This window comes from Bos javanicus, unplaced genomic scaffold, assembly GCF_032452875.1.
Source record: "Bos javanicus breed banteng unplaced genomic scaffold, ARS-OSU_banteng_1.0 tig00001600_1, whole genome shotgun sequence".
Classification (NCBI taxonomy): Eukaryota; Metazoa; Chordata; class Mammalia; order Artiodactyla; family Bovidae; genus Bos; species Bos javanicus.
Genome location: NW_026893620.1, coordinates 736086 through 750015, shown reverse-complemented (window position 1 = coordinate 750015; position 13930 = coordinate 736086). Strand labels below are relative to the sequence as shown.

At 38.6% G+C, this 13930-nt stretch overlaps 1 protein-coding gene across 1 annotated transcript in view; it reads left to right on the top strand.

The window, feature by feature from the left end:
- Window positions 1-12693, top strand: part of LOC133243938 (ATP-binding cassette sub-family C member 4-like) — a 230057-nt gene extending 217364 nt beyond the window's left edge. Inside the window, 2 exon segments of the mRNA XM_061410646.1 lie at window positions 8816-8950; window positions 11652-12693. Of these exon segments, the coding sequence (XP_061266630.1) occupies window positions 8816-8950; window positions 11652-11723 (207 nt within the window). The 3' untranslated portion in view covers window positions 11724-12693.
- The last annotated feature ends 1237 nt before the right edge of the window (window positions 12694-13930 follow it).

Below are 13930 nucleotides of genomic sequence, written 5' to 3'. Positions count from 1 at the left end.
TTCAGTTCAGTCGCTCAGTCATGTCCCACTCTTTGCGACCCCATGAATCGCAGCACGCCAGGCCTCCCTGTCCATCACCAACTCCCAGAGTTCACTCAGACTCATGTCCATTGAGTCAGTGATGCCATCCAGCCATCTCATTCTCCGTTGTCCCCTTCTCCTCCTGCCCCCAATCCCTCCCAGCATCAGAGTCTTTTCCAATGAGTCAACTCTTCATATGAGGTGGCCAAAGTACTGGAGTTTCAGCTTTAGCATCATTCCTTCCAAAGAAATCCCAGGGCTGATCTCCTTCAGAATGGACTGGTTGGATCTTCTTGCAGTCCAAGAGACTCTCAAGAGTCTTCTAGCATTTGCTATTTTGAAAATTCTCACAGTATTTCAAACTTTTTCACTATCCGCTATCAATATTGGTGATCTGTGATCAGTGATCCTTGTTGTTATTATTGTGACTTTTGCTGAAGGCTAAAATGATGATTAGCATTTTTGGTAATTAATTATTGTTAAGGTCTGTACTTCGTTTTTCCAAAAATAGTGCCATTGCACACTTGACAGGCACAGTATAGTGTAAACATACTTGTTGTATGCCCTGGGAAGCCAGAAAGGTTTCGTGACTCAGTTTATTGTGATAGTCACATCCTTGTAGTGTGCTGAAACTGAAATTCCCAAGCCTCTGAGGGATGCTTGTACATCTTTTGATGCCAAAAAATTGTTCTGAAATTTAAGGACAGAAAGAAAAGTCAATTTGCTACAAAGTCTAATGCTTCAGAGGATGAGTGGTAAGAATTGGGAAGTGGCTGGGAAGTGACAAATGCTGATGAAGGGCATAACCAACAGTGTTATCCCCATAAAGTCATGTAACTACAAGTGCTTAAGGAGTAATAATAACATAACAACATTTTGTTGCACTGGTGAATACTTCTGCACAAAGATAGATGGATGTAGTTATGTTGGTTGTTGTGCTGTGCTCAGTCATGTCTGACTCTGTGCAGCTCAATGGACTGTAGCCCTCCAGGATCCTCTGCCCACAGAATTTTCCAGAAAAGAATACTGGAGTAGATTTCCATTTCCTCCTTCAGAGGATCTTCCCTACCTAGGGATCAAACCCACGTCTGTTGCTTCTCCTGCATTTGCAGGCAAGTGTTTTTTACCACTAGCACTACCAAATCAAGCAAAAGACTTATTGAGAAACAACTGTGACTTTGTTTATGTGTTGGCTCTCTAGAAGGATTTACCCAATTTTGATTCAGACATCCTGGAATGTGAAGTGGGCCTTAGAAAGCATCACTATGAACAAAGCTAGTGGAGGTGATGGAATTCCAGTTGAGCTATTTCAAATCCTGAAAGATGATGCTGTGAAAGTGCTGCCCTCAATATGCCAGCAAATTTGGAAAACTCAGCAATGGCCACAGGACTAGAAAAGGTCAGTTTTCATTCCAATCCCAAAGAAAGGCAATGCCAAAGAATGCTCAAACTACCACACAATTGCACTCATCTCACACGCTAGTAAAGTAATGCTCAAAATTCTCCAAGCAAGGCTTCAGCAATACGTGAACCATGAACTTCCAGATGTTCAAGCTGGTTTTAGAAAAGGCAGAGGAACCAGTGACCAAATTGCCAACATCAGCTGGATCATCGAAAAAGTAAGAGAGTTCCAGAAAAACATCTATTTCTGCTTTATTGACTTTGCCAAAGCCTTTGTGTGGATCACAATAAACTGTGGAAAATTCTGAAAGTGATGGGAATACTAGACCACTTGACCTGCCCCTTGAGAAACCTATATGCAGGTCAGGAAGCAACAGTTAGAACTGGACATGGAACAACAGACTGGTTCCTAATAGGAAAAGGAGTGCATCAAGGCTGTATATTATTGCCCTGCTTATTTGACTTATATGCAGGGTACATACGAGAAATGCTGGGCTGGAAGAAGCACAAGCTAGAATCAAGATTGCCGGGAGAAATATCAATAACCTCAGATATGCAGATGACACCACCCTTATGGCAGAAAGTGAAGAGGAACTAAAAAGCCTCTTGATTAAGGTGAAAGAGGAGAGTGAAAAAGTTGGCTTAAAACTCAACATTCAGAAAACTAAGATCATGGCATCCGGTCCCATCACTTCATGGGATATGGATGGGGTAACATTGTCAGACTTTATATTTTTGGGCTCCAAAAATCACTGCAGATGGTGACTGCAGCCATGAAATTAAAAGACACTTACTCCTTGGAAGAAAAGTTATGACCAACCTAGATAGCATATTCAAAAGCAGGGACATCACTTTGCCAACAAAGGTCCATCTAGTCAAGGCTATGGTTTTTCCAGTGGTCATGTATGGATGTGAGAGTTGGACTGTGAAGAAAGCTGAGTGCCGAAGAATTGATGCATTTGAACTGTGGTGTAGGAGAAGACTCTTGAGAGTCCCTTGGACTGCAAGGAGATCCAGTCAGTCCATTCTGAAGGAGATCAGCCCTGGGATTTCTTTGGAAGGCATGATGCTAAAGCTGAAACTCCAGTACTTTGGCCACCTCATGTGAAGATTTGACTCATTGGAAAAGACTGATGCTGGAAGGGATTGGGGGCAGGAGGAGAAGGGGACGACAGAGGATGAGATGGCTGGATGGCATCACTGACTTGATGGACGTGAGTCTGAGTGAACTCTGGAAGTTGGTGATGGACAGGGAGGCCTGGCGTGCTGCAATTCATGGGGTCGCAAAGAGTCGGACACAACTGAGCGACTGAAGTGAACTGAACTGAAGCACCATTAATGTGTCAGGTTTAGAATTCTATTTTACAAGGATGTTCTTTCAATTTTATTAAATAGGATGTGTTTAATAATTAAAGTCACAATGATAGCTAATTTAATTTTACTGGCTCCACTGCCACAAAACAGTGGGACAAGACAGATTAGAAGTCCTCTTTCTTCTAAGACTCACTACTGTGTCTACATTAAGGGCTTCTTCCTGTGCTGTTTAGGGTTAGCTGGCGGCTTGTGACCTGTTTTCTCTTCAGCCAGTAGCATAGGTCTTCCCTCCAGTCCCTCCTCACTACAGTCTTTGTAACATTGCAGAGTCTCTAGAAGTGTGAGCAAAGGAAGCACGTGACGATCTGCAATTGCTCTATCAGTATCCTTGCCTGTGGTCAACATTTTCACTGTCTGTAGTTACAGAATTCTTTGGAAATGAATTTTGAATAACCAAAAGCAGGGCCAGGAAACTCAGATCCTACTCTTCTGTTCATAGGCAGTCTTATGGTTTTGTAATCTTTACTTTCCTGCTCAAATGAAACCTCTTCTTAGTATAGTTTTTTCCTGAGGAATCAAAGCCAGAAACTGTTGTAGCATACCCACCTGGAAATGCACAAAACAGTTCATAACTAAGCAGAGGTTTACTTGAACTCTATTTTTTCACCTGCAAGGAACTTTGCTTTCATAAGCCTGTGTACTGTGCTTAGTCACTCGGTCATGTCCAACTCTCTGTGACTCTGTAGAGTGTAGCCCGTCAGGCTCCTCTGTCCATGTGGGTTCTCCAGGCAGGAATACTGGAGTGTGTAGCCTATCACTGCTTCAGGGGATCTTCCCAACCCAGAAATTGAGCTGGGGTCTCCTGCATTGCAGGCGGATTCTTTACCAGCTGAGCCAAGTTAGAACATTTCAGAAGAGCAAAGCTCCTTCAAAAACAGGCCAAGAGATTTCACTCAGGTTTTCAGAGGGAACAATACCTAACCTGGAGATAGAAATCCCGGTCAGGGAGAAAAAAAAACTTTTGCTAATGTGCAAACACAACAACTTTGAGAGAGTGGCTGTGGAGGTGACTGTGACACAGTCTTCATCATTTCCTTGGTGAGAAGAATGATTTATTATTTCAAGACCTAAGAAAGGATTTTAAGTTAATACTTGCCACACTGTAGTCACTGAGAAAAGCACAGTCACCCATTTTACCAATGAGGGACACAACTTCCAAGATTGGATAACTCTCCCTGTGTCACCTGGCAGCCAAGATCAGAGATCTGAGGCTCAGATCTTCTTGTCTCCATTCTACCTATCCCTAAGTGGGATCTACCTTTATTGCCTGTTGCCATATTGAAAACTGTCCCTGGCATCTCTTTCTTACCAGGCTTTTCCTCCACCCTGTCCTCCTCCCCACATCACCCTTCACCCACCCCATTATCACTGATGGCATCATGCCAATGAAAATGGATCAAATTATTTTGCAGTGGGTTCATTTAATTTTTATGTCTAGGACCTGGAATATCTACAGATCCACAGATCTGGTAAACGCATCTCCACCGAGTTTATATAACTGGCTGACTCATCCAATAGAATGTGTGTGTGTGTGTGTGTATGTTTTAACCTACTGGAGAGTGACAAGGAATTTGAGGTTGGCATTTCCAGAGAGATCTTGGGGTTGAGGGATTGTTATAACAACGTGAGTGTGTGCTTTAGTTTATAGTTTAACTTGGGTTACAGGAAGAGTGGGAACACATGGGGAGATTACAGGAAACTTTTCTTATAGGTGGGCTTCCCTGGTGACTTAGCTGGTAAAGAATCTGCCTGCAATGCAGGAGACCTGGGTTCGATCTTTGAGTTGGGAAGATCCCCTGGAGAAGGGAATGGCTATCTACTCCAGTATTCTGGCCTAGAGAACTCTGTGGACTCTATAGTCCTCGGGGTTGCAAAGAGTCGGATGTGACTGAATGACTTTCACTTTTTATAGGTATAAAGTATGCTAAAATTCAAAGTTATATATTTTTCTGTACATAAAGAGAATTTGAAATTGCTTTATATTTATTTGTTCTGAAATATCTAGAACCTTGATCAAACAAGTAAATGTATAGGCTGAGTTGGTAAAATTCTATTCCTGGCCTTTTTTTAAGTCTGTGTTCCAGTGCAGCTCTTGTAGCCCCTGAGATGAGACTTGACCACACTACATTCTATTGCTTTAACTCCCCTTCCTCTCTGACTGTCCCTTTTCTTCTATTTTCTGATATTTTCCATAAAAGAGTTTCAAGCCTCCATCCTCAGCCCTGGTTTGACCCTCCCTCATTTTCCCTCTCACTCTCCGTCTTGTCCACAGCCATCAACCTGAGGCATGTGGTCCTCCAGGTCCACATCCCTCATCCTGTCATCCCTGTATCCCCTGCCTTAACTGTTTCCTGTGACAGCTGGACTCATTGCCTCCTTGAGCTCACCCTGTAGTCTTGACAAACCACAGCATTGGGCGCTTACCCAGTCATGCCCTGAATTTAGTTTCTTTTGTATTTAACTTTTAACTGGCATATATTATATGCCTATTACCTCCCATGTACAATGCCAGGGCCCTGAGATGCAACAGTGAACAAGGAAAGCCATATAAGCCTGCCCTTGAGGATCCGCTAGGCTCACCTCCATTTTTGTAGGCCTTTGTTGTTCCCTGTCTGGAATGAGCTCTGTTCAGTCACTTACCCTCGTTTCTGCATGTTCATGTCTATACATTCTTCAAGGCCCAGTTCACTGACCTCTGTCTTTCTTGAAGCTCATTCTCACAGCCTCTGGCCAGAAGTTATAACATTTACTACAAAACTCCTCCTTTTGGTGCTTTTTATCTTGCATTATAGACACTTGAAGATTTGCTTCTTGCTCTCCTCTCAGTATAGGCTCCCTGAAGGCAGGGGCTGTGACTTACTTGTGTTTGTCTCTTCCACAGCACCTTGCATAATGACATCAATGCAGTTAAATATAAAATAAGTGTTTGCTGAATAAATTCAGAAATTAATGAAAATTTACTTACATTACATCCAAAATACTATGTGTAACTTGCTCTTTATTAATCCTAAAAGTTAAATAAAATTGGTTTTCTTTTTCTGTGAGTATATACAAGGCACTCAATAAATAATTTGAGCCTGAATATAATAAAATTTCACTGGAAAGTAGACAGGGGAAATGTTTATAATTATAGGCATATTTTCTTAGAAAAACTATATTTATTTATAAGATATATAATAATATAGGGCTTCCCTGGTGGCTCAGATGGTAAAGAATCTTCCTGCAATGCAGGAGACCTGGGTTCAGTCCCTAGGTTGGAAGATCCCCTGGAGGAGGGATACCTTATAATACATGGATACCTTATAATACTATAAAGTATTTATTTGGAAAGCTATCTTAGAAAATTGAATGTTAAAATTTTCATGCCCCTTCTTTTACTTCTGATAATGTTATCTAATAGTGTCTTTCACTGGTAGTTTACATGGGAAAGAATTAATGAAAGTTCAGACTTGCATTCAAATCCCAGCTCTGCCATCAACTGATTCTGTCGCCTTGGCTGAGTTACTCAGTCTTCATTTTTGGCTGTGAACTTCCTAATAGACTGCCTTATTCACCTTTGAATCTCCCATTCCTAGAACAGTGCTCTAGTGATAGATACTCAGTACTTAGAGGATGGATGGATGGGGAGGATGAAAGGAAAGAAGGAAGGAATAATAAATGGAAGAGTGGATTGATGGAAATTATGTACATTGTTTGTCTACTGTATCTTGAGAACTAACAGTGATAGTTATAAAGCATGTTACATGATAAATCCTCAGTTCACAGCTAATTTTATTTTGCTTTTCAAATCCAAAGACTGCTATTTTAATTATGGAGTGCTTTCTTTGATCTTATAGTCACCATGGTGTTTGTTACTTTTGAGTCTGTCCATTTGGGGCGTATCCATAATGCAGTTCACTTTAAGGTACTATATTTGTTTAACTGCATATCAAAAGAGTATCAATGAAGTATATTGTGTTTTACATTCTAAAGTTATCCTTTAGAAGTTAAAATTCAAGTTCTAATAAATGTTCAAGCCCTATAACAGATTATAACAATTTTGTCACTTCTCTCCAATGTTGAAAACTCCCCTTAAAAATATTATGCAGGCCATTAAGTTGCTAAGATTTATAAAGCTCAAACTATTTTGACCAAATGATCTTTCTGCCATTATGTTGTTAGTCCTATTGCTTTTTGAGAGTATTAACTTTTTTCTGTCTTTGACTTTTTAAATAATTAGTTGAGATGATGAGAACTACTCATCTCAGTGGCATTCATGTGATTTAGACAATATGAGAGAAATGGAAAAATTTGTATTCATTCAAATTTAAATAAATAAAAAGTTGGACACAGATAATATATGAGTAATGCTTCCATTAAAATATATATAAAGTCTTTATGGTCACAGAATTCTTTTCCACCAACTCTCAATACGAGATTTTTAAAAGTTGTTACTTTTGCTGAAGGTAAAGTTGTTCACTGTATGAAATAATTCAATTTACTTATTTATTGATATTTAGTTTTCAGCATGAGAGAGACCTATGTTTTAAAATTGCGTTTCTTCTTCATTGTCTGGAGGAGTAGTTATGTTTGGTCACACTAGTATAGTTCAGTCGCTTAGTCGTGTCCGACTCTTTGTGACCCCATGGACTGCAGCACTCCAGACTTCCCTGTCAATCACCAACTCCTGGATGGCCATGCTATGCTTAAGTAAATTGCACATTCAGGACATCTAAAGTGACACAGTAAATTATAGGACATTTTAAATATTATGTGGATGTGACAGATTCAATTATTCTTGGATTCCTTTGAGAAAGTCACTGTTAGCAGTGATTCACAGTAGTAAACAAATGATTAACAAGAAAATGGCCTTTATGACACTTAAACATTTCTAACTGCCCTGGGACAGAATTAATTGAAATACCTAGATGTAGAAAACAACCTGTGTCTTGCTTAGAGTTTCACGTTTTTCTCTTAAGATGCATTTACTCTGAAGATGATTTTAATGAAGTAGCACTTACTATCAAACTGTTTTCCTAGGTACCTCATTTGGGCCAATTGTTTCAAATTCTTTCTTCCCTCTGAAACTGTGAACCAAAGCCACTAATTAGTAGAAAAGCAGAGTTACGAGTCTCTTCCTTTTCCTCCAATTAGTGGACAGATTAATGAGCAATAATGTGAGTGAAAGGCAGGCAACTGAAGAAAGAACAGAAACAAAGAAAGACAATTTTTGAAAATGATTCAGATCCTCGGGAGCTCAGATTAGGCTGTGCCTGTGTGCTCTGCAGGCCGTTATCACTGAATTTGAAACTTAATTTCTTAACTGCATCTTTAGCCTTATCCAAAGAGAAAACTGGATTTCTATAGATTTCTTCCATGTAAAAAAATTCTGCTAAAGCTTATTAGATAGCAGTTCTTTTTTTGGCCAACTTTTCACTTTCAGAAGAATAAACTATAACCACAGCCAACTTCAAGAAGCATCTCAATCTCTCTAGGGATTCTGGCTCTCTTGGCAGCGAACATAGTCGAGGACTTTAAAGAAATTCCAGGAACATTTACTTTTACCCCTAATGTTGCTCAGGTTCTGTCAGACCAACTTGGCAATTAATTTGCTATCAAGTCACTGCCATCTGGTTTGTATGACATCAACCTACATTTTAGTTAAATTGTTTGATTTTTTTAAATCAAGAAATCTCCCAACTCTGAATGTTTATATAAATAGAGCTCAGAGTCTGAACTAAAAGCACTAATAATTACAACCCCAGATACCTTGGGCAGAGTATAAAATACTACAGACTGTTGAGGGCCTGTAACCATAGTCTAAAACTTTCATTTTCTTCCTTTTCCTGTAACATTATAACACAAAAGGTTAGATTAGGTCTACTTAGCAAACTGGGTAAGCAAACCATTTAAACACCAGCTAGGCCTACCACCAGAATAAATTCTAATTCTTCCTCTCCTGCCCCTTTGCAAAATATTGTCTGAATTATGTTACTGCAAAACATTGTGTCCTAATAAGTTTCTTTTTGCTGACTAACAGGTTTTGGATTCAGGGAGAATGAAAGAATATGGCCATCCATATGATTTGCTACAAAACACAAACAGTCTATTTTATAAGATGGTGCAACAACTGGGTGAGACTGAGGCCGCTGCTCTTACTGAAAGAGCAAAACAGGTGAGCCTGCTGCAGGCAGTTGTGGTTGAAATTTGTCTCCAAGGTTCACTTCTCACAATCTCCACTAAGGGTCTGATAACAAGCACTCTGTGCCCTTTCAATCAGAGGCCTCCAGAAACAAAAGCCTCATGACTGGGTCTTAACAGGTCCCAGGTGGAAGGGATCTGAGAAAGTGAGGCAGAAGAACCTAAGTAACTTCTCAGAGTCCCAGGTTAGAAAAAGGAGAAGGCAATGGCACCCCACTCCAGTACTCTTGCCTGGAAAATCCCATGGACGGAGGAGCCTGGTAGGCCGCAGTCCATGAGGTCGCTAAGAGTCGGACACGACTGAGCGACTTCACTTTCACTTTTCACTTTCATGCATTGGAGGAGGAAATGGCAACCCACTCCAGTGTTCTTGCCTGGAGAATCCCAGGGACAGCAGAGCCTGGTGGGCTGCCATCTATGGGGTTGCACAGAGTCGGACACGACTGAAGTGACTTAGCAGCAGCAGTAATTTTTTAGTTAGTAACCTTTCTGTCTTCTGAGTTACCATATTCATTGAATTAAATGTGCCTCAACTTTGATTCTGGGCTTCTTTAAAGATAAAATCAGAAGATTCACAAAAGGGACTCCAAGAGGTTTTGTTTTCATCTTTCAAGTGGGGTGGTGCTGCTACTAAGAGACCACATCTCTGGGCAGCATTACACAATCACGTCCAACACTTAGCGTAGTGTACTTTCAACCTGCAGTTTGTAGCATCAGTTAATTCCTGTGAGGTTTCATTGTCTCATTTCACAAATGAGGCAGCTGATGCAGAGAGAAATTTAAGTGATTTTTTTCCAGGGTCAGCAGTGGTACCAGGAGAGAGAGGTGAGACTGGGCATGTCCATCCCAGGCTCAGCCCATCCACGAGAACTCTGCTAATAACCATTCAGATGTCTCAACTCCCTTTATAACTTGCCCTGTTGCGGGGGTGGCGGGGGAGGGGGGGAAGGCTTCTCTTACTTGTGTTGTCAGCCAGTGTGGTCTACACCTTGGCAACAGATGAGAGAAAGAAAGGTCAGAACAATGGCTCTATAAATAGGAAGCTAGGTCTCAGCTTTCAGTTTCAAGTATTTTAGACTGCCAAGTAAAGGCCATTTTGGTTAGAAGTTGCTAAGAATAGCATTTTCTTTATAAAAAATTACATTGAGAAGGGCTATGGGGAGAGGAATCAACTGATTTGGGGGGGACATTCAAACAGTAGAAAGTGAAGTGTATTTCCTTTTGTTCTTTTAGCTGGTCTTAGTTTCACCAAGAGAGTACATAAATATATAACAACACAAAATGTGGCTAGCTTAAAAAAAAAATGGAAGAGGGAGATAATATGCAATGAGCCACCAGAAGACCTTATTTTTAAACCATTGCATTATAATGGAAATAGCCTCAGATCATCCAGTGGGTGAAATAAATTTTGCAGAATTTCTAATTTTTCTCTTTAAATGACATTTTCATATTTAACATTTCATATGCGGTGTTGTTTGGGCAGTAGCAAGTATGCAAGCAACAAGAGAAAAAGAAAGTACACTTATTATGAAGGTGGATGTCTTAGTGCTATTCTATTTCATGTATGATATCCACTGTCTCTCATGATAACTTTGTTGATAGGACCTACTAATGTATTTGGAGCCAGATTTTATCAAATAGATCTAGAATCATATGTCCAAGTGAACCAGCTTGGTATGTGAGTCAGCCTCAGATAGATGGTGCATTTTAAAGACTCAAAACTTTTCACATTCTTGTTTGGGGGAATAAAATGACTATTGAAGTGCTTTTACAACCAAACACACTTTGAGATAAGAGCTCACAAACCTTGACATTATTTCATTTTGTTTGGTGCCTCTGTCAAGAAACTGAGATGATACAGCTACTAAAATCTGATGATTATGAGCAGAGTTGACAACATTTGATTTGACAACAACTTGACAACATTTCATTTCCTTTATGTTCTGGTGACAACATTTGTCAGAAAACCTGTATCTCTTCCAGTTCAGCAAGAAATTTGGTAGAATTCAAGAACCCAGAGGCCTGGCAAGGACCTGCCCTATTATTTGGTATCATCTTCCGTTTTAGTGAAGTTGTTTGGTAGAGTCATTGTTAAAGCTTTTGATTCTATTTTCATTCTTGGGATCCACTATCCACAGATCACATTCTGAAGGCCCATAACTGTTTTGCCATGGAAATTAAATGCCAGGATATTTCATACATATATGCCAGCATTTCAATGCTTATCACTCAGATTTTTATAAAATACAGGATTGCATTCTGATATTAACATCCAAATCTATTGTTGCTCATTTTGTGTGAAAATGACAAACCTTTATGCAGATGCTAGCTTTCCCAGCCTCTTTGTCATCCTGTTTTTAACTTATCTCTAGGTTTTGAGTCAGTAAAATAATTTTGCTTTTTAATTTAATGTAGTAACAAAGCATATCTGTGAATCAGAACAATCAGAACTCTAGTCAATCTACAGGTTATTTGACATTAAGCCCAGCCCCACTGAGGTTTTTAATAGGGCTGCTTCCTCCAGAATAAATACATGCCTGGTTTTTTCAACTATGCCTCCACTAGTGGTATGAATTGCTTCACATGAAGGAGTGGAGATAGATGTGCATTGCCTTAGGATGGAGGACTTTAAAACTTTTAAACATGTTGTTTTTATTTGTCTTTTTCTCCTTCAGATACACCTCAAAAAGAAATAGCCAGATATCTCTCACAGTGACCTTGTGGTTATGAATGCTTCCAGTGGATGACCCTAACCGCAACAATTTTCACGTCAGCGCCATGATCCTACCATGATGTCAAATTTATTTCAAAGGCATTTTCCCAATAGTTTTTGCACTGCATAAGCTGTATTGTACTTAAAAAAAAAAAAAACAAAAACAAAAAAAAAATCACCTATAAGTAACAAATGTTGGCACAAAAAAAATATGTTTGTTTGGACCTTTTGCTCCAACTTCACCCAATTATTTCTAGCCTTTTATTTATATGTTGTACTATTTGTTGTCTTAGCCAAATCAGATATTCAGGCTACCAGTTCACCTGTCTACCAGGTTTTGTGCTGTGAGAGACTATAACCAAAACTCACTTTCTAAGGTATAAGACATAGTTATCACAGATGTTTTTTTTTTACTCTTTCCAAAATTACATAATACTTTCCAACTGTACCAGGAATTATGTTTATTTGAAGACTATAAAATTGCCATCTTGTCTCACCATTTTCTTTAACAGAACTAGGCTGTGTTATTCTATCCAAAGACCTCTAATTAAAATAGTACAGATAAAACTAATAAGAAAAACTAAAATTATACTTTAGTTTAAGTAACAGAGGAGAGAGGTTCTACCCATCAAATTAAAAGACATAGTTAAAATATAGAAGAACAATAATTGATTATATGTTCCAGAAAAGAAAATAGAGAAATGTGCTATCAGGAGCCTTATAGGTGATTTGGTAATGGACAGTTATGTGATCATTGATCATCTTCTGGATGGAAGATTTTATTATATTTTATTTTTTATATTTTTTACTGTGGTAAAATATACATAACATAAAATTTGCCATTATAACCTTTTTAAACATATAATTCAGGTACATTAATCACATTCACACTGCTATGTAACCATTACCATCTAGTTTGTTTTTGGTAATTATTCTAGGACTATTCAGTTTGTTATTTCAGCAGTTATTTTTAGTTTTATTTCTCTAGGAATTAATCTATACTCTGTGAGTCTTGAGCTTGATTGATATATTACTTATAATATCTTATGTGTTTTATCTCTATAGCATCTATAATTGTGTTCTTTTTTGCTTTTTCATTTTCTTTGAAATGGCTCCCTTTTTTTCTTGAATGATCTTACATGACATTTTTTTTTATTAATTTTCAAAGTATCCATTTTTAGGGCTTGATTGACCTTTTATGGTCTTCTGTTTTCTAGCTCATTATATTATGTTTTCTTTCCTTCAGCTTTTCTTCATTTGAGATTTTTTTTTTCTCTAAATTTTTGAATTGGAAACATTAATTTTTAACAATATTTTTCCTATATGAGTACATACAGTCTAAGTCTTGTAGCTGTAATCTGTAAGTTTTGGTACTTAGAACTGACTAATAATCATAATTTTATGTATTTCTAATTTAATTAAATATGTCTTTTACCCATGAGTTATTCATAAGTGTAATGCTCTCTAAACCTAATTTTAATGACTTTTTCCTATTAGATTTAACCAAGTGAAATTGTTTGCATTCAATATTTTTTTGTAACCCATAAAAAGGCAGTTTAATATGGTTCAACATAATTTTTTTCTTTTGTTATTAATATATAACAATTTCATTTTGATAAGAGAACATTAAATTGAGGATTAGATTGAGGATTTTAAACCAAAGGTAACCACATTCACAATGAAGTCCTTGTTTCTACCGTTTTCTATTCTATTTGGGGGGGTTGAAATGTTATATGTATATAACCAGTAATTTTAAAATAAAACTTCTCAAATACTAGGATTTTGTTGTTGTTGTTAATGTACTGCAGACTGGTTCTCTGGGATGCAGACTCAGACAGACTTTAGTGTTGGGATGTGTATTACAGGTGCCCTTAGACTCAGCATTTGTAGAATCAGGGAGGAACAGATTAGGGCAGAGGAAAATATCAAGCTGAATCACTGTCCAGATGACTTAGCTGACTCCATGTGGTGTCTGGAGTGAAGATGGCCCTTCAGGGTTGTCCTGATATGTCCACTGGCCAGGTCCACCTGGATGGGTCATTGCACGCAGTCTGCCCCCAGAGGGGCTGGTAGTTTAAGGTTGCCCACTGGCAGCACTTACAGAGCAGTTGAACAATGAATCCTTGAAGGGAAGTCTGGACAGCATGTCTCCATGTCTCCCCATGCCATATATCACAGCTCCAGAGGTAGGTGATTAGAATATACTGTGGTGGGAAACACTTAGTGATTGATGTTTAAGTC